The sequence below is a fragment of the Trachypithecus francoisi genome, unplaced genomic scaffold, assembly GCF_009764315.1.
Source record: "Trachypithecus francoisi isolate TF-2019V2 unplaced genomic scaffold, Tfra_2.0 Lachesis_group10, whole genome shotgun sequence".
In the NCBI taxonomy this organism is placed as follows: domain Eukaryota; kingdom Metazoa; phylum Chordata; class Mammalia; order Primates; family Cercopithecidae; genus Trachypithecus; species Trachypithecus francoisi.
Genome location: NW_022681455.1, coordinates 72,716,871 through 72,740,085, shown reverse-complemented (window position 1 = coordinate 72,740,085; position 23,215 = coordinate 72,716,871). Strand labels below are relative to the sequence as shown.

Here is a 23,215-nt window from a genome sequence, read left to right as displayed (position 1 = left end):
GCCACAACTAGATTTAACAGGTTCTACAACTACGGAACTGACTCAAGGACAACAATCAATTTATTAGAGCTGAAGAGAGATTTAAACAAGCAGAGACTGGACCAGTGCTCCTCTTCCCACTGAAAACAGTGAAGGAGCGTGAGGAATGAAGAACCAAACTTTAATTGGAATGTCCACAACTATTTTGAGGAGAAAACTTTAATTTCTGCCTTGGTCCATTTGATCTCAATTTATACATCGGTAAATTTGTCTTATACATCTAAGACTGCACAACTACTGTTAATGCTGAATACTGTAAATTTCCTATGAAATTAAATCCAAGTTCCAATAAATGGAAAATATAAACTTTGTTCTACAATTTCAAAATTGCACTCTAGGGGTGACAGAAGAAACAGAGTACAAAAAGGGCACAAGCGGATTGTTTTTTGGAGTGATGAAAAGTTCTCAATTTTTTTTTTTTTTATTTTGAGATGGGGTTTCCCTCTGTCACCCAGGCTGGAGTGCAATGGCGCGATCTCCACTCACTGCAACTTCAGCCCCCTGAGCTCAAGCGATCCTCCCTCCTCAACCTCTCAAGTAGCTGGGACCACAGATGTGCACCACCACATCTGGCTAAGTTTTTGTATTTTTGGTAGAGACAGGGCTTCACCATGTTGCCCAGGCTAGTTTCAAACTTCTGAGCTCAAGTGATCTGCCAATCTTGGCCCCTCAAAGGGCTGGGATTACAGGTGTGAGCCACTGTGCCCTGGTCAGGTTCTCAATTTTGATTGCAGTAGTGATTACATGACTCTATGTATACATTTATCAAAGTTCATTAAGCTACACTCATAAAATGAGTTAGTTATTATAATTACACTTCAGTATAAATTAAAAGTAAGTTGTGTTACTATATTGTTATAAGTACATTCTTTAAAAATTTTCTATTTATTTTTTTTGGAGATGGGGTCTCGCTATGTTGCCCAGGCTGGTCTCAAACTCCTGGCTTCAAGTGATCCTCCCACTTTGGCCTCCCAAAGTGCTGGGATTATAAGTGTGAGCCACCACACCCAGCCATTAACCTGATTTTTTTTTTAAAAAAACAGGATCTTAATCCTGTTTATTAAAAAATCCAGATTATTCTGAATTTTTTCATTCTTTCAAAGCATTTAGATACGTACCTGTATGATGCGTGGAACTTAAACCTTCATTCTGTAGGCCATTCTCACTTTTAGTCCTATCAGCAACTTTCTGGGATGTAGATTCTCCTTTATTCAATTCTTCATTTTCACTCGCAGTATGATTTATTTTTTTCACACTATATTTTAAACTGCATATGTTTCTCTTATAACGAGGGTCACTTTCTTCCTGCCCAGGATTGGAATCAGTTACAGCTATGCAATGTTTTTTGTTTAGCATCTTCTTAATTACAGGCTTGGCAGAAGAGTTTTGTGAACAACTATCCATTTCACTGGCTGAAGAAGAAATACAACTGTCCTCCACAGTTGAACATTTCTGTATGACAGCATTTTCATGGTAATGAGGATTAGGTTCATACTTTGGTTTTTCCAAACCGGGGAAACAAACAACAGCCAAAAACCAGTGTGCACTGTAAAAAACAAATGAAATAACTAAATATGTTATTAGAAAAGTTTATTATATTTGGCAATACATATCAATTAAAATGTTTTTAAACTTCTTGCCAATGAATTTATTTAAAATGCCTAATTCTGGCCGTGGGGTAGCTCACGCCTGTAATCCCAGCACTTTGGGAGGCTGAGACAGGTGGATCACCTGAGGTCCGGAGTTCAAGACCAGTCTGGGCAACATGGTGAAACCCTGTCTCTACTAAAAAGCTACTCAGTAGGCTGAGGCAGGAGAATCACCTGAACCCAGGAGGCAGAGGTTGCAGTAAGCTAAGATTGTGCCACTGCACTGCACGCCAGCTTGGAGGTGACAGAGCAAGACTCCATCTCAAAAAAAAAAAAACACTTATTTTTTAAAAATTCTCAAATTAATCTTGTTTTATGTGATCATTGATTCAGTAACAGAATACAATGTCTATTCAAAAATAACATAGTTTGTATTAAAATTATGTAGCCTGTATTTACTTTTGCAAACAATCCCTGAACCTTTTCTTGTTTTTTGAATGAAAAATTCATTGCTTTTTCTGGCAAGTATGTCACTTTGCAACTTGTCATTCCCCTTTGCCTTCTCTTCATGTAAAAAGATGGAAAAAGATTAAACTATCGGCCAGGGGCGGTGGCTCACACCTGTAATGCTAGCACTTTGGGAGGCCGAGGCAGGCGGATTGCCTGAATTCAGGAGTTTGAGAACAGCCTGGGCAATACGGTGAAACCGCGTCTCTACTAAAATACAAAAAATTAGCTGGGCGTGGCAGTGTGCACCTGTAGTCCCAGCTACTTGGGAGGCTGAGGCAGGAGAACTGCTTGAACCCAGGAGGCGAAGGCTGCAGTGAGCCAAGACTGTGCCACTGCACTCCACCCTGGGTGACAGAGTAAGACTCTGTCTCAAAAAAAAAAAAAGATTAAACTGTCTTCAGCAGTCTAATTAGGTCATATGATTTTCAACATTTTCTAAGAATTGCATATATAGTTTTGTTCTTTTTACTGTTACTGTGTGTTATTAAGATAGGAAAGGCTTAATATCAAAATACATATATAAGTAATGTTTTATCTCATGCTATATTGAAATTTAATACATTAAAAAGAAATAACATATCTAATTTCGTCCTTGTACAAAAATTTAAGTATTAGTAGACAGTTCCAGCTATCAAGTAGGTGGTTATGATACAGCTGAATTCAGGTATCAATGTTCCCAACAGTAGAGTACAGGACACAAGCAAGAAGCTGTACAGTACTGGCTAACATTCATTTTTTGCTAGACACAGGGCTCTGTTGGGATACTAGGAATAGGCTATAGATGTCAGGAAGCTTATTGGTCAAGTACAATAATGTCTGTCCTATGGTAGGGTTTTCAATAAATATTTGCTGGATGAAAGACAAATTATCTTGCCATGGATAAAAATTATTCCACATTCTCATTTTTGCAAAAGTTTAGAGTACCTAAGGTAGTACTAAGAAACAGCACTATCTATCTCTTCATCGAACAGCATCCAGTAGAAATGGCTGTCATAGGCTGGCTGGCTTCATCTTCAGTATTGTGAAGGCCAGATGGATGAACGCTTGCTTCTCTCTTGTTCTTCATTATTAATCCTTAGTACCCTATGGATTTAGATCAGGCTAACGCACTAACCTCCTCATTTCATCATTTCTAACACATAGCTAATTTTATTTTATTTATAAAGTCACATCTCAACTTCAGACATATTGCAATGAGAAAAAAGGGTGTTTTAAAAATTGATGCCGGATATGGTGGCTCACACCTGTAATCCCAACACTTTGGGAGGCTGAGGCAGGTGGATCGCTTGAGTTCAGGAGTTGGAGACTGGCCTGGGCAACGTGGCAAAACCCTGTCTCTACCAAAAACACAAAATATTAGCTGGGTGTGATGGCACGTGACTGTGGTCCAAGCTACTGCGGTTGGGGGCTGAGGTGGGAGGTTAGCTTGAGCCTGGGAGGTGGAGGTAGTAGTGAGCCAATATGGTGCCACTGCACTCCAGTGTGGGAGACAGAGTGAGACCCCATCTCAAAATAAATAAAATTGATGAAATACAGTGTAATACAGTGACTCAACCTACTGCTGTAATAAAGCCTATCACAGTTCTTAACATTTCTTAGCTATGCCAATATGGCTAAGCTATAAATTTCCTCACCTAAAAACTAGGAAAAATCCTTTTTGGCCTAAGAAGAGAAAGCTGAATCAGACAATTACTTCCAACAATTACTTCCATTAAGCCAGGGTTTTGCTTTTATGATTCCTTTTAATAACAGCTACATTAACTTTACCAGCAGGAGAGAGGCTAACACAGACTTTTGGCCAGGTGCAGTAGCTCACGCCTGTAATCCTGGTGCTATGGGAGGCTGAGGTGGGGGAATTGCTTGAGGCCAGAAGTTTGAGACCAGTCTGGGCAACACAGCTAGACCCCATCTCAAAAAAAAAAAAAAATTAAAAAAAAAAAAATTAGCTGGGCCTGTGGCACACACCTATAGTTGTAGCTACTCGGGAGGCTGAGACAGGAGGATCGCTTAAGCCTAAGAGTTTGAAGCTTCAGTGAGCTATGATTGCACCACTGTACTCCAGCCTGGGCAACAGAATGAGACTCTGTCTCTAAAAAACAAAACAAAATACCCAGGCAATTTCACTTAAGATGGATTAGATCCATACATCAAATTTGTATTCCTGGAAATTACTATAACAATTTTTAATAAAGAGCTTAGAAACTTAAGAAAAAAATCGGGCCAGATACAGTGGCACATGCCTGTAATCCCAGCACTTTGAGAGGACAAGGCAGGTGGATTGCTTGGGCTCTGGAGTTTGAGACCAGTCTGGGCAGCATGGCAAAACCTCATCCTCTAAAAAAAACACAAAAATTAGCCAGGTGTGGTAGCATGCACCTGTAGTCCCAGCTACTCAGGAGGCTGAGGATGGAGGATCGCTTAAGCCTGGGAGGTTGAGGCTGCAGTAAACTGACATCACGCTACTACATTCCAGTCTGGGTGACACAGAGAGACCCTATCATGAGAAAAAAAAGAAAGAAAGAAAAAAAAAATTGGTACCACTAGAAAAAATAAAAACAAAACAGATGACAAATATATGGCAGCCAATCTAACATAATTAATGCATAAGTATTTGTAGCTTTATCTCTTCGAAAAAAAAAAAAAGCAAAAACAAAAACAAGCTCTCTTGATTTATAGGCTATTTTTTAATCTACAAAGGGTAGAGTCCTCTTACAGAGTTCATTCTCTACCTCTCACTAAGATGACTGGAAGCACCGATAATAACTTCCACGCACAGGTATAGTGATTAAGAGGGATGTGCCTCTATCCCTAAATCTTGTGTAATCAAATTATATTTCTATTTAAAATTTTTATAATTCATTTCTGACAAATGGCTTTCCTCCCTTTCACCTAGTGGGTTGTTCACATGTTACTTTACAAGACAAATTTGTACCCAGTCAAGAAACCTCTTTTCTTTCTTTTCTCTCTCTCTCTCTCTCTCCTCTCTCTCTCTCTCTCTCTCCCTCCTCCCCCTCTCCCCCTCTCCCCCTCTCCTCTCTCTCTCTCTGTCTCTCTCTCTCTCTCTCTCTCTCTCTCTCTCTCTCTCTGACATGGAGTCTCACTCTGCTGCCCAGGCTGGAGTGCAGAGGCATGATCTTGGCTCACTGCAACCTCTGCCTCACGGGTTCAGGCGATCCTCCCGCCTCAGCCTCCTGAGTAGCTGGGATGGCAGGCACACACCACCATGCCCAGTTAATTTTTCTATTTTCAGTAGAGACGAGGTTTCACCATGTTGGCCAAGCTGGTCTTGAATCCCTGAGCTCAAGTACTCCGCCCACCTTGGCCTCCCAAAGTGTTGGGATTATAGGCGTGAGCCACCATACCCAGCCAAAACCTAATTTTGAAGAGAATGAAGAAATCAATTAGTTTTAAATTTTACTATGATAATATGAATTTAGAAATACATAGCTCTGCCAGGAGCAGTGGCTCATGTCTATAATCCCAGCTACTTGGGAGGCTGAGGTCGGGGGACGGCTTGAGGCCAAGAGTTCAAGACCAGCCTGAGCAACACAGTGAGATACCCACCTCTACAAAAGTTTAAAAAAAAAAAAAAATGTGGAAGTTAGCTTGGCACAAGCTTGGCACAGCTGGACTTATACATAAACAATCTCATAGAATACCAACTCCAGGAAAGTATATTTTGCAACCATGATAGAGTGAGACAAAGTAGGGCCATATCATAATTTGTCTAAGCAGAGAAAAATATAAGGTTACAGTTGGAAATCACAAAATAGTCAACATTCTTATTCTTTATATAAGTGAATGCTACTTCTTTACCTAGGCAAACCACCACTACTTTAGACCCTCCCCCATTATCACCCAAGGAAAGCCCAGATTCTTTCACAGATTCTTTGAAACTCCCTTTTAATGAGAGGCTCCAGAGCTGTCGATGGTGTGTGTTATTCCTTGATGTAAGTAATAAACAAAGTTTTCCGACTACAAGTGTATTTCTGGTGGTCTTTGGATCGAGGGCATAGAAAAACAACAAAAGAACAAAAAAAACTTTTAAGTCTTACTTGTAAAATAATACTATCTAGTCATTGGGAGAGAATAATGTAAATATTTATAAACACTTCCATTTACTCAGAAACTGCTTCAAGTAGTCTGCATGGTTTTTAATTGAAAAATGGCATAAATCCAACCATCATTTCTCCCTTCTGGTTAAAAACAGAAGTGTATTTTAAACTTAAGATTCCAGGCCGGGCGCGGTGGCTCAAGCCTGTAATCCCAGCACTTTGGGAGGCCGAGACGGGCGGATCACGAGGTCAGGAGATCGAGACCATCCTGGCTAATACGGTGAAACCCCGTCTCTACTAAAAAAAATACAAAAAAAAACTAGCCGGGCGACGAGGCGGGCGCCTGTAGTCCCAGCTACTCGGGAGGCTGAGACAGGAGAATGGCGTGAACCCGGGAGGTGGAGCTTGCAGTGAGCTGAGAGCCCGCCCCTGCACTCCAGCCTGGGCGGCAGAGCAAGACTCCGTCTCAAAAAAAAAAAAAAAAAAGATTCCAACTCCTTTATGTGACCTAATCATCTTTTTGTAAAAATAAAACTTTTCTATAGGTTATTTGCTAGACAATAAGCACCACTGTTTTTTTTAAAAAATAGTATTATTTGACATTAATGAATAAAATGAGATTAGAAAGGTATCTGGTCTACTGTCTGTAAAATTCAGTATCTTATATGATTCACTGTGAAACTGCATTAATTCTTATAAAACAGGCAGTACAAATATGAATATATATAAGAGATTTCAGAAAGACGTTTTAAAATGAATTCTTCATCTCATACTAATTATTTAAAAATTGCCATCATTTACATAAAGGAAATCCTTACTCACGCTTCATTAAGGGGTACAAAAATAAAATCCTTCTCAAAAATATCTACATGCCGGGTCCATGTTTTTACTCTCCCATGTCGCTTTTGCTGTATTCTGTAAGAAAGAGATAAATTATAAGCTTCTAAAATATTTCTAGTGCTCCAGCTTACATGTAGTGATATATAAATTAAGAAGATTCAGATGTAATAGCTCAAACAGTTGCATAAAATGGTTTGACAAACTGGGGAAAGAAAATAGAACTTGTTGGATTGAAACTAGGAAGGCATGGGACTACCCACTGTTGAATTTGGAGAAAGATATTTTACTCCTGTTACTCCATCTGAGGGGCGGAAGTTCTAGTGCTTATCTTGCCTAGACTCCTCTTTACTATTTTTATTACTGCAGAATTGGTACTGGCAACTATATTGAGAGGTGTAGCCAAGCAAAACTTAGGGTAACTGGGGAGAAAACAGTAGGAAAAGTGAGCATTATCTGATGGTAGATGAAGCAATATAGCTATGAGCACTGGTCAAAACCAATGACTATTATCAACTCTAAGAGGCAACATTAGGAATTGCTGAAATAAGAGAAAATATTTATTATATATTATTTATTATGCATAGCAGCCATCAATTCAAGACATCTAAGACTAGTTTTAAATTTAAAAATCTACCAATTCTTAAGTGTATCTTCTGATCAATTACCAGCAAATTATCAGAGCTAGATGCCATCACTATATGGAGAAGAATTATAAAGAAAATAGGTGGGCATGGTGGCTCACACCTGAAATCCCAGTACTTTGGGAGGCAGAGGCGAGCAGATTCCTTGAGCCCAGGAGTTTGAAACCAGCCTGGGAAACATGGTGAAACCCTGTCTCTACAAAAAATACAAAAATTAGCTGGGTGGGGTGGCATGTGTCTTAGTCCCAGCTACTTGGGAGGCTGAGGTGGAAGGATCACTTGAGAGTGGGAGGTGGAGGTTGTAGTAAGACAAGATTACACCAATGCCCTCCAGCCTAGGCGACAGAGTGAGACCCTGTCTTGAAAAAAAGAAAACAAATCAGGCCTACTATGTACAATAGTACTTCCTTAATTTGTCTGAGAAGAATCACCCAAAGAGCTTATTAAGAGTATAGATTCACAGGTTCCTTTCTATTATGGATAAACACCTAGGATAAAACAGAGTAATCTGTAGTTAGTAAGTATCTAAGTAATTAAAAAAAAAAAAAACCTATTAGTTACATTTGGGAAACACTATTCTAAATATTTGACCTAGAACATTTATAAATTCTAGGTATTCTGAAAGTTATTAGAATGTTATGAATTACATTAATTTTGTAAACTGGTAAGAGAAGTAAATGATATTGCCTCAATATAAATAAGTTGTTAAAAAAAAATTCCAAAACTAGCACAAAGTTAGTCTAAGGCAGGTGAATATGAACCCATGACACATGAAAATGGAACTGACTTATTTAGTGTGTTCTCTTCCTGGCTGGAGAATTTAAAAAGTAAGCAAGAGAATTGCAGAGATTTGTGTTTTCTTTCAAGTACGTGATTTTTTACTTAAATTTGAGTGACTTACATCTGTTAAATATTTTCAGAGCTTGACTTACGATAGATTAGTTGTTTCATGATTTCTCCTCTCTCTCTGATTAAGGCGTTTATAGAAAAAAGAACTGAATATATGAATTCGGTCAGCGTCTTCCTTCTTCAGTTTTTCAAGCACCAAATATCTATTTGATACAAAATAATTCAAATATAATTAATGTAACAGTTCACTTTATTTCCTTATTTATTTCTTTCTATTTTTTTGAGACGGAGTCTCGCTCTGTTGCCCAGGCTGGAGTGCAGTGGTGCAATCTCAACTCACTGCAACCTCCACATTCTGGGTTTAAATGATTCTCCTGCTTCAGCTTCCCAAGTAGCTGGGATTACAGGCACACACCACCATGCCTAGCTAATTTTTGTATTTTAGTAGAGATGGGGTTTCACCATGTTGGTCAGGCTGGTCTCAAACTCCTGACCTCAAGTAATCCGCCCGCCTCAGCCTCCCAAAGTGCTGGGATTACAGGCGTGAGTCATTGTGCACAGCCACAGTTCGCTTTATATTAAAAACTCTGTAAATCTTTCTTCTTTAGAACCATCAATCTCTCTTCTTTAGAACCAAGGAATTTATTAGCCAAGTTTGATAACTATCAGCTTATCTTCAGGCAATGAAAATTGCTATTGAAAATAAAACTATTAACATAAAGATTTAATGTTTTAAAACAAGGACACATTCTATGCAGCGAGCTGAAACTGAGCCAATGCACTCTAGCCTGAGCAACAAAGTGAGACTCTGTCACACACAAAAAAACCAAAAACCTTGTTAGGCTGAGTATGGTGGCTCATGCCTGTAATGTCAGCACTTTGGGAGGCTGAGGTGGGCAGATCACCTGAGGTCGGGAGTTCGAGACCAGCCTGGCCAATATGATGAAACTCTGTCTCTACTAAAATACAAAAAATTAGCTGGGCGTGGTGGCGAGTGCCTATAATCCCAGCTACTTGGGAGACTGAGGCGGGAGAATCACTTGAACCTGTGAGGCAGAGGTTGCAGTGAGCCAAAATCATGCCACTACACTGTAGCCTGGGCATGACAGAGCAAGACTTAGTCTCAAAAAAATAAAAATAAACTTTAAAAAACCAAGGGCACACTCTAAATCTAGAGTAAAGCATATGTCCCCACATTATTCATAATAGCCCAAAAGCATAAGAAAAATGCTCACTGACAAATGGAAAAATAAAGTGTTACATTTATACAATGAAATATTTGAAACAGAAAAAGAAGTGCTAATACATATGATATCATAGAAAATCCTTGAAAACATGCTAACTGAAAGAATCTACTCATAAAAACCACATATTTTATGGTTCTATTTATACAAAATGTCCACAATACAAAAAGCCAGAGATAGAGAAAAAGACTGACAGTTGCACAGGGCTAGAGGAGGGATTGGAAGAAAACAGAGATTGCTAATGGGTACAGTACTAGGCTTCTTTACGGAGCAATGAAACACACTGAATTGTATACTTTAAATGGGTGAATTGTATGTTATATGTATTATATCTGAATAAAGGTGTTATTATGTATTATTTCATTTTAAACAGTTCAGTTAATAAACCATGAAGAACCAGCAGCATAGTATTTTTTATGAAAATAGAAAATAAAGAGAAAGAACTTGTACACTGGTGAGGTGGTAACAATGACTCTATAAAGTGATCTTCCATTGGCTCTAATTTTTTTTGAGTTAAGAGTTTCGCTCTTGTTGCCTAGGTAGGCTGCAGTGCAATGGCACGATCTCGGCTCACCACAACCTCCACCTCCCGGGTTCAAGCAATTCTCTTGCCTCAGCCTCCTGAGTAGCTGAGATTACACGCATGTACCACCATGCCAGGCTAATTTTGTATTTTTAGTAGAGATGGGGTTTCTCCATATTGGTCAGGTTGGTCTTGAACTCCCGACCTCAAGTGATCCACCTGCCTTGGCCTCCCAAGGTGCTGGGATTACAGTTGTGAGCCACTGCGCCTGGCCTGGTTCTAATTTTTTATTGCCTTAGTTATTTTTTTATACATCTATATCAAAAGAAATAACAATAGTCATTTATATCACAAAGAGAAATTATGATATATTAAATTTATTTATGATCCAAACTTTCTCATAGGACTTATGCCAGTTCAAGCTTATGACCACATTAATATTATGAAAATGAGGACAGTCTGAAAGCCTTGTGAAATCTTATACAGAAAGAGTAATGCTTAAAATATCTGACCCCCAGAGGGCACGTTCTTGAAACCTGTTACTTTCATTACTAATATGTAAAAATTCCATAGCTCAAGTTTTAATGAAAAGGACATAATTTAAAAAATTCTTGCTTTCAGGCAACTCAGTGTGCCCCTAAAGAAGATAATACAAGACAGTGAATCAGATCAAGACATAGTTTATATCAATTGCTGAATTCTACAATCTTCAAAACACACCATGTAGAGAAATAGCTATCAGTCCAGGGACTACACTGTAATGAGTGAACCATGAGACTTTTGCTGGCCTAAACTATAATGGCTACTTTGAGTTTTTTTTTTTTCCCCAGACCAAGTCTCACTCTGTCCCCCAGGCTGGAGTGCAGTGGCACAATCTTGGCTCACTGCAATCTCCGCCTCCAGGTTCAAGTGATTCTCCTGCCTCAGCCTCCTGAGCAGCTAGGACTATAGGCACCTGCAACCACACCCAGCTAATTTCTGTATTTTTTTTTAGTAGAGGTTGGGTTTTACCATGTTGGCCAGGTTGGTCTTGAACTCTGTCCCTCAAATGACCCTCCCACCCTGGCCTCCCAAAGTGCTGGGATTTTAGGCATGAGCCACTGTGCCTGGCCTACAATGGCTGTTTTACAAAACCGAATTGAATAAAGGGATATTCACCTTAAAAAAAGGAAATGTATTTGTGATTTAAGAAAACTGAGCTAGACATGGTGGCTCACTGCAGCCTCCACCTCTTGGGCTGAAGCCATCCTCCTCCCTCTGCCTCCAGAGTAGCTGGGACTACAGGCATACTCTACCACACCCAGCTAACTTTTGCTTTTCTTTTATTGGGTAAACATGGGGTTTCGCCATGTTGCCCAGGCTGATCCTGAACTTCTGGGCTCAGATGGTCTGCTAGCCTTGGCATCCCAAGTGCTAGGATTACAGGTTTTTTTTTTTTTTTTTTTTTTTGGCGGGGAAAGGGAGGAAGGAAAAGCCACAGTGCCAGGTGCGAGGGAGGAGTGGGATGCGGGGAGGGTGGGGGGTGAGGGATGCAGGGCTCAGGCACCAGTCTGGGAAGCCTCCAGGATTACAGGTTTGAGCCACCACATCCAGCCTGTGCCTTTATTTATTTCTTTGAGATAAAGTCTCACTCTCTTACCCAGGCTGGAGTGCAGTGGCAAGGTCATAGCTCACTGCAACCTCAAACTCCTGGGCTGAAATGATCCCTCACTTCACTCTCCTGAGTAGTTGGGACCACATGCCTACACTACTATGGCCCAATTCATTTTTTTTCTTTTTTTGTATGTTTTTGTAGAGACAAGGGTCTTGCTATATTGCCCAATATAGTCTCGAACTCCTCGCCTGAAGCAATCCTCCAGCATCGGCCTCTGAAAGTACCGGGATTATAGGTGAGTCACTGCACCTGGCTTAATTTATGCTTTTAAAGGAACTAGTTTCGTCTTTCTGATATGCACCTATAAGATTTCTGTGACTACAGTTCTAGATTTTTTAAGTGTACATGTGTTAACAACTGTTAACTTTAAAAGAATAATCATATCTCTTATTTTAGAATTAAAGGGAAAACCCAAGCTCACTACAAAAACTTATGGGAGGCTGGGCGCAGTGGCTCACACCTGTAATCCCAGAACTTTGGGAGGCCGAGGCACGTGGATCACCTGAGGTCGGGAGTTCGAGACCAGTCTGACCAACATGGAGAAACCCCATCTCTACTAAAAATACAAAATTAGCCAGGTGTGGAAGCGCATGTCTGTAATCCCAGCTACTCAGGAGGCTGAGGCAGGAGAATAGCTTGAACCCGGGAGGCGGACGTTGCAGTAAGCTGAGATCATGCCACTGCATTCCAGCCTGGATAACAAGAGTGACACTCCATCTCAAAAACAAAACACAATTAACAAAAAAAAAACCTTATGGGAATTTCTTCCATTTGGATGCACTGACTTCTCTAAATGCATACATCATTTAAATATTGAATGCTGGTGAAGCTGTTTAGTTGTTATTTCATAAAATGGAAAATCTAACAATATCAGAACTCCTTTAACTATTAGATGAAGTTATAAGAACAGTGATTTTAGGCTGGGCATGGTGCTGGAAGGATCCTTTGAGACCAGCCTGGGCAACATAGAGAGATAGGGAAGACCCTATCTCTCTAAGAAAATTTAAAAAATTAGCAGAGTGTGGTAGCTCGCACATATAGTCCCAGCTACTTGAGAGGCTGAGGCAGGAGGATCATTTGAGCCAGGGAGGTCCAGTCTTCAGTGAGCCATGATTGTATCACTGCTCTCCAATCTGAACGACAAAGTAAGAATATGTCTTTGGAAAAAAAAAAAAAATTAGCTGGGCATGGTAATCGCCTATAATTCCAGCACTTTGGAGGCCAAGGTGGGAGGGCCAAGGTGGGAGGATCGCTTGAGCCCAGAAATTTGAGACCACCCTGCCTCTATTTAAAAAAAAAAAAAATTAGGCTGAGCGCAGTGGCTCATGACTGTAATCCCAGCACTTTGGGAGGCTGATGGGGGCGGAATTCACTTGAGGACAGGAGTTAGAGACCAGCATGGCCAACAGGGTGAAACTCCGTCCCTACGAAAAATATAAAAATGAGCCAGGCATGGTGGTGGTGGGCTCTGTAATCTCAGCTACTCAGGCAGGAAAATCACTTGAACCTGGGAGACGAAGGTAAGAGGTTGTAATGAGATAAGATTGTGTACTGCACTCTAGCCTGAGTGACAGTGTAAGACTCCATCTCAAACAACCAAAAAAACAGGCTGGGCGCAGTGGCTCAGGCCTGTAACCCAAGACTTTAAGAGGCTGAGGCGGGTGGATCACTTGAGGTCAGGAGATTGAGACCAGCCTGGCCAACATGGCAAAACCCCTGTCTAGACTAAAAAATATAAAAATTAGCCAGGCGTGGTGACGCATGTCTGTAATCCCAACTACTTGGAAGGCTGAGGCAAGAGAATCTCTTGAACTCAGGAGGCAGAGGTTGTAGTGAGCCAAGATCGTGCCACTGCACTCCACCCTGGGTGACAGAGCGAGAGTCTGTCTCAAAAAACAAAAAGACAAAAAATGAAACAAAAACGATTTTAAGAGCCCGGGCGTGGTGGCTCACGCCTGTAATCCCAGCACTTTGGGAGGCCAAGGTGGGTGGATCACGAGGTCAGGAGATTGAGACCATCCTGGCTAACAAACCCGTCCCTACTAAAAAAATACAAAAAAATTAGCCGGGTGTAGTGGCGGGCGCCTGTAGTCCCAGCTACTTGAGAGGCTGAGGCAGGAGAATAGCACGAACCCGGGAGGCAGAGTTTGCAGTGAGCCGAGATCAGGCCACTGCACTCCAGCGTGGGCAACAGAGCGAGACTCTGTCTCAAAAAAAGAAAAAGAAAAAGAAAAGAAAAAAAAAGATTTTAAGGTTAGCCTCTCACGATATGAAAGAGACTCTGAACATAATTTTTATTAAAATAGTCCTCTTCTTCTCTACATTAACATTCCCCAGATGCAATGCCCTTCTACTCCTTATAATGTTGGCAAAGTTTGTTTCAAAGTTTCTTATTCGGAAAGTTAGAAATGGAGAAGAGTTGGCTGGGTGCGGTGGCTCACGCCTGTAATCCCAGCACTTTGGGAGGCTGAGGCGGGCGGATCACGAGGTCAGGAGATCGAGACCATCCTGGCTAACACGGTGAAACCCTGTCTCTACTAAAAACTTCAAAAAATTAGCTGGGTGTGGTGGTGGGCGCCTGTAGTCCCAGCTACTCCGGAGGCTGAGGGAGGAGAGTGGTGTGAACCCGGGAGGCGGAGCTTGCAGGGAGCTGAGATCACGCCAATGCACTCCAGCCTGGGAGACAGAGCAAGACTCCATCTCAAAAAAAAAAGAAATGGAGAAGAGTTAGCAACTCTGGTAGTGGCAGTTACTCATTTAGTAATGAAGTTAAAAAAAGTTTTCTCTTTAATTCACTTCTAAGAATGTCATGAGACAAACACAAATGAAGATTTTTTTAAAGCATGGGTTTTGTTAGGTCCTTTATTATTTGGTATCTCCCTCAGAGAAGGCAGACCTCATACATATCATAAGTTTACTATATGAAATTTGTTTTAATGTGTAACTGTAAAATTTTAAAGGGGTTTGCTGAAAATATAAAGTCAGTGTGATAAACATTAAAGCTCTACTATAGATTAAGTATGAAATATGCTAAAATGTAAGCAAAATACAGGAGTTCAACTTAAGATTTTACATTGAGCAATATGCTTTCAAAAACACAAAACCATTTTAAATATAAAGACTTAAATAGCCTAAAAGTAAAGGAGTGAAGGGATATATGACATACGACATGTAAATGCAAATCAAAAGAAGGTGAAGTAGCTATATTAATTTTGAACAAAGTAGACAAGGACAAGGAAGATTATCAAAGATAATGAGAGACATTATATAATGATATAGAGGTGAATTCTCCAACACATAAATGTGTATGTGCCTACCAAGGAGCTTCAAAATACGTGGCAAAAATCGATACAACTTTGAAATAAGTAGACAAATTCATAATTATAGTTGGAGATTTCAACAACCCTTTCTCAATAACTGATAGAACAAGTAAGCAGAAAATAAGTAAGTATGAAGATGAGCTGAAAAGGTATTATCAACCAACTTCACATAATTGACATTCACAGAACACTCCATCCAACAACAAAAACATTCATCTATACATTCACTTCAGGCTATTCAGTAGCTTGGTTTGTATTCAGGTAGTATACATTAGGACTGATAGATAATATTTTTTTAAATTGTGGTAAAAACATAAAATTTGGCCAGGCACAGTGGCTCACACCTGTAATCCCAGCACTTTGGGAGACCAAGGTGGGCAGATCACGAGGTCAGGACCTTAAAAGACCTGATGGAGCTGAAAACCATTGCACGAGAACTCCATGACGCATGCACAAGCTTCAATAGCCAATTTGATCAAGTGGAAGAAAGGGTATCAGTGACTGAAGATCAAATTAATGAAATAAAGCGAGAAGACAAGGTTAGAGAAAAAAAGAGTAGAAAGAAACGAACAAAGCCTCCAAGAAATATGAGACTGTGAAAAATCTACGTTTGACTGGCGTACCTGAAAGTGATGTGAAGAATGGAACCAAGTTGGAAAACACTCTTCAGGATATTATCCAGGAGAACTTCCCCAACCTAGCAAGGCAGGCCAACATTCAAATTCAGGAAATGCAGAGACCACCACAAAGATATTCTTCGAGAAGAGCAAACCCAAGACACATAATTGTCAGATGCCCCAAGCTTGACATAAAGGAAAAAGTGTTAAGGGCAGCCAGAGAGAAAGGTCGGGGTACCTACAAAGGGAAACCCATCAGCCTAACAGTGGATATCTCAGCAGAAACCCTACAAGCCAAAAGAAGAGTGGGGGCCAATATTAAACATTCTTAAAGAAAAGAATTTTTGGCCGGACGCGGTGGCTCAAGCCTGTAATCCCCGCACTTTGGGAGGCTGAGATGGGCGGATCACGAGGTCAGGAGATCAAGACCATCCTGGCTAACACGGTGAAACCCCGTCTCTACTAAAAAATACAAAAAAAAACTAGCTGGGTGAGTGAGGTGGCGGGCGCCTGTAGTCCCAGCTACTCGGGAGGCTGAGGCAGGAGGACGGCGTAAATCCAGGAGGCGGAGCTTGCAGTGAGCTGAGATCCAGCCACTGCACTCCAGCCTGGGCAAAAGAGTGAGACTCTGTCTCAAAAAAAAAAAAAAAAAAAAAAAAAAAAGAAAAGAATTTTCAACCCAGAATTTCATATCTAGCCAAACTAAGCTTCATAAGTGAAGAAGAAATAAAATCCTTTAGAGACAAGCAATGCTGAGAGATTTTGTCACCACCAGGCCTGCCTTACAAGAGCTCCTGGAGGAAGCACTAAACATGAAAAGAAACAACCGATACCAGCTACTGCAAAAACAGGCCAAATTGTAAAGACCATCGACGCTATGAAGAAATGGCATCAATTAATGGCCAAAATAACCAGCAAACAACATAATGACAGGATCAAATTCACACTTAACAATATTAACCTTAAATGTAAATGGGCTAAATGCCCCAATTAAAAGACACAGACTGGCAAATTGGATAGAGTCAAGACCCATCAGTGTGCTGTATTCAGGAGACCCATCTCACATGCAGAGACACACATAGGCTCAAAATAAAGGGATGGAGGAAGATCTACGAAGCAAACGGAAAGCAAAAAAAAACACCGGGGTTATAATCCTAGTCTCTGATAAAACAGACTTTAAACCAACAAAGATCAAAAGAGACAAAGCTATTACATAACGGTAAGGGGATCAATTCAACAAGAAGAGCTAACTATCCTAAATATATATGCACCCAATACAGGAGCACCCAGATTCATAAAGCAAATCCTTAGAGACCCACGAAGAGACTTAGAATCCCACACAATAATAATGGGAGACTTTAACACCCCACTGTCAACATTAGACAGATCAACAAGACAGAAGGTTAATAAGGATATCCAGAACCTGAACTCAGCTCTGCACCAAGCAGACCTAATAGACATCTACAGAACTCTCCACCCCAAATCAACAGAATATGCATTCTTCTCAGCACCACATCACACTTATTCTAAAATTGACCACATAATTGGAAGAAAAGCACTCCTCAGCAAATGTAAAAGAACAGAAATCACAACTAACTGTCTCTCAGACCACAGTGCAATCAAATTAGAACTCAGGATTAAGAAACTGACTCAAAACTGCACAACTACATGGAAATTGAACAACTTGCTCCTAAATGACTACTGGGTAAATAACGAAATGAAGACAGAAATAAAGATGTTCTTTGAAACCAGTGAGAACAAAGACACAATGCACCAGAATCTCTGGGACACATTTAAATCATCTTAACTTAAAGCAGTGTGTAGAGGGAAATTTATAGCACTAAATGCCCACAAGAGAAAGCAGGAAAGATCTAAAATCAACACCCTAACATCACAATTAAAAGAACTAGAGAAGCAAACGCAAACACATTCAAAAGCTAACAGAAGGCAAGAAATAACTAAGATCAAAGCAGAACTGAAGGAGCTAGAAACACAAAAAACCCTTCAAAAAAAATCAATGAATCTAGGAGCTGGTTTTTTGAAAAGATCAACAAGATTGATAGACTGCTAGCAAGACTAATAAAGAAGAAAAGAGAGAAGAATCAAACAGACGCAATAAAAAATGATAAAGGGGGTATCACCACTGATCCCACAGAAATACAAACTACCATCAGAGAATAAACACCTCTACGCAGATGAACTAGAAAATCTAGAAGAAATGGATAAATTTCTGAACACATACACCCTCCCAAGACTAAAGCAGGAAGAACTTGAATCTCTAAATAGACCAGTAACAGGTTCTGAAATTGAGGCAATAATTAATAGCCTACCAACCAAAAAAAGTTCAGGACCAGACGGATTCACAGTCGAATTTTACCAGAGGTACAAAGAGGAGCTGGTACCATTCCTTCTGAAACTATTACAATCAACAAAAAAGAGGAAATCGTCCCTAACTCATTTTATGAGGCCAGTATCAATGCTGATACCAAAGCCTGGCAGAGACACAACAAAAAAAAAGAGAATTTTAGATCAATATCCCTGATGAACACTGATGTAAAAATCCTCAATAAAATACTGGCAAACCTAGTCCAGTAGCACATCAAAAAGCTTATCCTCCACAATCAAGTTGGCTTCATCCCTGGTATGCCTGGTTCAACATATGCAAATCAATAAATGTAATCCATCACATAAACAGGACCAACCACAAAAACCACACGATTATCTCAATAGCTGCAGAAAAGGCCTTTGACAAAATTCAACAGCGTTTCATGCTAAAAACTCTCAATAAACTAAGTATTGATGGAAAATCAGTAAGAGCTATTTACGACAAACCCACAGCCAATATCATACTGAATGGGCAAAAACTGGAAGCATTCCCTTTGAAAACCCGCACAAGACAAGGATGCCCTCTCTCACCACTCCTATTCAACATAGTGTTGGAAGTTCTGGCTAGGGCAATCAGGCAAGTGAAAGAAATAAAGGGTATTCAGTTGGGAAATGGGGAAGTCAAACTGTCCCTCTTTGCAGATGATATGATTGTGTATTTAGAAAACCCCATCATCTCAGCCCAAAAATCTCCTTATGCTGATAAGCAACCTCAGCAAAGTCTCAGCATACAAAATCAATATGCAAAAATCACAAGCATTCCTATACACCATTAACAGATAAACAGAAAGCCAAATCACGAGTGAACTCCCATTCACGGTTCCTACAAAGAGAATAAAATACCTAGGAATCCAACTAACAAGGGATGTGAAGGACCTCTTCAAGGAGAACTACAAACCACTGCTTGACGAAATAAAAGAAGACACAAACAAATGGAAGAATATTCCATTCTCATGGAGAGGAAGAATCAATACCGGGAAAATGGTCATACTGCCCAAAGTAATTTATAGATTCAATGCCATCCCCATCAAGCTACCAATGACTTTCTTCACAGAATTGGAAAAAAACTACTTTAAAGTTCATATGGAACCAAAGAACAGCCTGCATTGCCAAGACAATCCTAAGCAAAAACAACAAAGCTGGAGGCATCATGCTACTTGACTTCAAACTACACTACTAAGCTACAGTAACCAAATCAGCATGGTACGGGCACCAAAACAGACATATAGACCAATGGAACAGAACAGAGGTCTCAGAAATAACATCACACACCTACAACCATCTGATCTTTAACAAACCTGACAAAAACAAGAAGTGGGGAAAGGATCCCCTGTTTAATAAATGGTGCTGGGAAAACTGGCTAGCTATATGTAGAAAGCTGAAACTGTATCCCTTCCTTACACCTTATACAAAAATTAATTCAAGATGCATTAAAGACTTAAATGTTAGACTTAAAACCATAAAAACCCTAAAAGAAAACCTAGACAATACCATTCAGGACATAGGCATGGGCAAGGACTTCATGACTAAAACACCAAAAGCAATGGCAACAAAAGCCAAAATAGACAAATGGGATCTAATTAAACTAAAGAGCTTCCACACGGCCAAAACAGACAAATCGGATATAATTAAACTAAAGAGCTTCCTCACAGCAAAAGAAACTACCATCAGCGTGAACAGGCAACCCACAGAACATTTTTGCAATCTACCCATATGACAAAGGGCTAATATCCAGAATCTACAAAGAACTCAAACAAATTTATAAGAAAAAAACAACCCCATCAAAAAGTGGCCAAAGGATATGAAGACACTTCTCTACAGAAGATATCTATACAGCCAACAGACGCATGAGAAAATGCTCATCATCACTGGTCATCAGAGAAATGCAAACCAAAACCACAATCAGGTATCATCTCACGCCAGTTAGAATGGCAATCTTTAAAAAGTCAGGAAGCAACAGATGATGGAGAGGATGTGGAGAAATAGGAATGCTTTTACACTGTTGGTGGGACTGTAAATTCGTTCAACCATTGTGGAAGACAGTGTGGCGATTCCTCAAGGATCTAGAACTAGAAATACCATTTGACCCAGCAATCCCATTACTGGGTGTATACCCAAAGGATTATAAATCATTCTACTATAAAGACACATGCACACGTATGTTTATTGTGGCACTATTCACAACAGCAAAGAGTTGGAACCAACCCAAATGTCCATCAATAATAGACTGGATTAAGAAAATGTGGCACATATACAACATGGAATACAATACACCATGCATACTTGCAGCCATAAAAAGGATGAGTTCATGTCCTTTGCGGGGACATGGATAAAGCTGGAAACCATTATTCTCAGCAAACTATCACAAGGACAGAAAATCAAACACAGCATTTTCTCACTCCTAGATGGGAACTGAACAATGAGCTCACTTGGACACAGGGCGAGGAACATTACACACCGGGGCCTGTTACAGGGTGGAGGGCTGGGGGAGGGATAGCATTAGGAGAAATACCTAATGTAAATGAAGAGTTGATGGGTGCAGCAAACCAACATGGCACATGTATACCTATGTATCTATGTATCAAACCTGTACATTGTGCACATGTACTCTAGAACTTAAAGTGTAATTAAAAAAAAAAAATCCTGATGTTGAGTAGATCCTGCTGGTTGATGGTGTTGTCGAGTTCTTCTATATCCTTTTCTATATCCTTGTTGATTTTCTTTCTAGTTATTCTACCAATTGTTGAGAGAGGGGTACTAACATCTCCAAGTTTATTTGTGGATTTGTCTGTTTCTCCTTTCAGGTCTATCAGTTTTTGCTTCACACATTTTATAACTCTGTTGTTTAGTACACAGGATTAGTATGCTTTCTTGGTGGATCACTCCTTTATCATTATAAAATATCCTTCTTGACCCTGGTAATTTTCTTTCCTCAGAAGTTTATCAGATTCCGCTTTCTTTTGTTTAAAGTTTGTATGGTGTATCTTTTCCATCCTTTTTCTTTCAACCTATTTAATATCATTACTTTGACATGTCTTGTAGACAGTTCATTGATTCCTTCCTCTGTCTTTTCCATTCCACTATTGAGCCCAGCCCCTGAAGTCATTATTTCAGTTTTGTATTTTTAGTTCTAAAATTTCCATTATGTTTCTTCCTTTTTACATTTTTGTTTTTTTGTAGAGATGAGGACTTTGCTATGTTACGCAGGCTGGTCTCAAATTCCTGGCCTCAAGTGATCCTCTCACCATGACCTCCTAAACTGCTAGGATTACAGACCTATCCATTTCTCTCTTCTTTATATTGTTTTGAGTTTTCATTTGTTTCTCAAGTTGTCATCACGTTCATTAAAACATTTTTATGATGGATGCTGTATCAGTCTGTTCTCTCACTGCTCGAAAGAACTACCTGAAATTAGCTGGGTGTGGTGGTGAGTGCCTATAATCCCAGCTACTCGAAAGGTTGAGGTGGAAGGACTGCTTGAATGTAGAAGGCAAAGGCTGCAGTGTGCCGAGATCACGCCACTGCACTGCAGACTGGGTGACAGAGCGAGACTCCATCTCCAAAAAAAATAAAATAAAAAAAAACAACAACAAAAAGAACTACCTGAGACTGGGTAATTTATAAAGAAAAGAGGTTTAATTGACTCACAGATCCACAGGCTGTACAGGAAGTATGGCTGTGGCGGCCTCAGGAAACTTGGAATCATGAGGGAAGGTGAAGAGGAAGGAAGTACATCTTACACGGCCGGAGCAGGAGTAAGAGAGAGCAAAGGGGGAGGTGCTACACACTTTTATAAACAACCAAAACTTGTGAGAACTTACTCACTATAACAAGGATAGCAAGGAGGAAATCTGCCCCCAGAATCCAATCACCTCCCACAAGGCCCCTCTTCCAACAGTGGGGATTACAAATGGACATGAGATTTCGGTGGGGACACAAACCCCAACTGTATCAGATACTTTAAAATAATTCTGACATTTGTGTCTTCTTGGTGTTAATATCTATTGACTTTCTTTTCTCATTCAGGTTGAGATCTTCCTGATTCTGGGTAAGGCAAATTATTTTCATTTTGAAATCTGGACATTTTGAGTATTATGGTTTTTGTTTTTGCTGGCAACTATGTAGAGCAATATCATTCTTGTGTTTTAGCAGACTTCCTCTAGCACCACACTCCAATGGGTAGTAGGTGTTACCTCACTATTGTGAGGTGGGACTAAAAGTACATGTTCTCTACTAGACCTCCACTGATAACAGAGGGCTCCCTGTTACTGATGGATGGGGTGAGAGGTCTCCAATAGGCCTCCACTGATACCATCTCCAATGAAGTTCAGGGGTAACTTGCTACTCCTGGGACTGGGATGCAAGTCCAGGCTGCATAGTTGACCTTAATTACCTTGGGGTCATTGTGAACTCAAAATTATATTAGCCCTTAGCTGCCCTGATCTCTGCTATATTGTTAACACTGAATATAATCTCCTTTAAAGCTCTCACTTCCCTTCAATTTCTCTTCTTACTTCTTGAACAGCTTTGAAAATTATTCATGGGAGCCTTTTTATTCCTGGTCTATCTTTTCAAATTTAATCTCCAGGATCTGTCCTTATACTCTTTTTCTCATTCTACATCCCTACCTAAGCAATTTCATTCATTCTCACAATTAAACAACATCTTACCATCTCTGTTGGTCAGAACTCAACCAAACTCTAAAACCATTTGCTAAACTGCTGATTGGCACTGTCCTTTTGTTATATCACAGATATCTAAAAGGGAACTTATCCCCTCCTCATCCAAGCCTGTTCTGCTTCTGCATTCACTGCTTTAGTGCCAACATCATTTAGCAGGTCTTTTGAGCCAGAAAACGAGGAGCTACCTGGCACCCTTTTCTCTCCTCCTTAATATCCACTTAATTAGTCCTGGAGTACTACTAATTCTATATACTAAACAATTCTACC

At 40.0% G+C, this 23,215-nt stretch overlaps 1 protein-coding gene across 1 annotated transcript in view; it reads right to left on the bottom strand.

The window, feature by feature from the left end:
* Positions 1-23,215, bottom strand: part of SENP6 (SUMO specific peptidase 6) — a 115,348-nt gene that overhangs the window by 11,716 nt on the left and 80,417 nt on the right. Inside the window, exons 18-20 of the mRNA XM_033219828.1 lie at positions 8,607-8,726; positions 7,016-7,108; positions 1,158-1,585 (exon numbers count right to left, since the gene is read on the bottom strand). Coding sequence (XP_033075719.1) covers positions 1,158-1,585; positions 7,016-7,108; positions 8,607-8,726 — 641 coding nt within the window. The remainder of the gene's footprint in view (positions 1-1,157; positions 1,586-7,015; positions 7,109-8,606; positions 8,727-23,215) is intronic.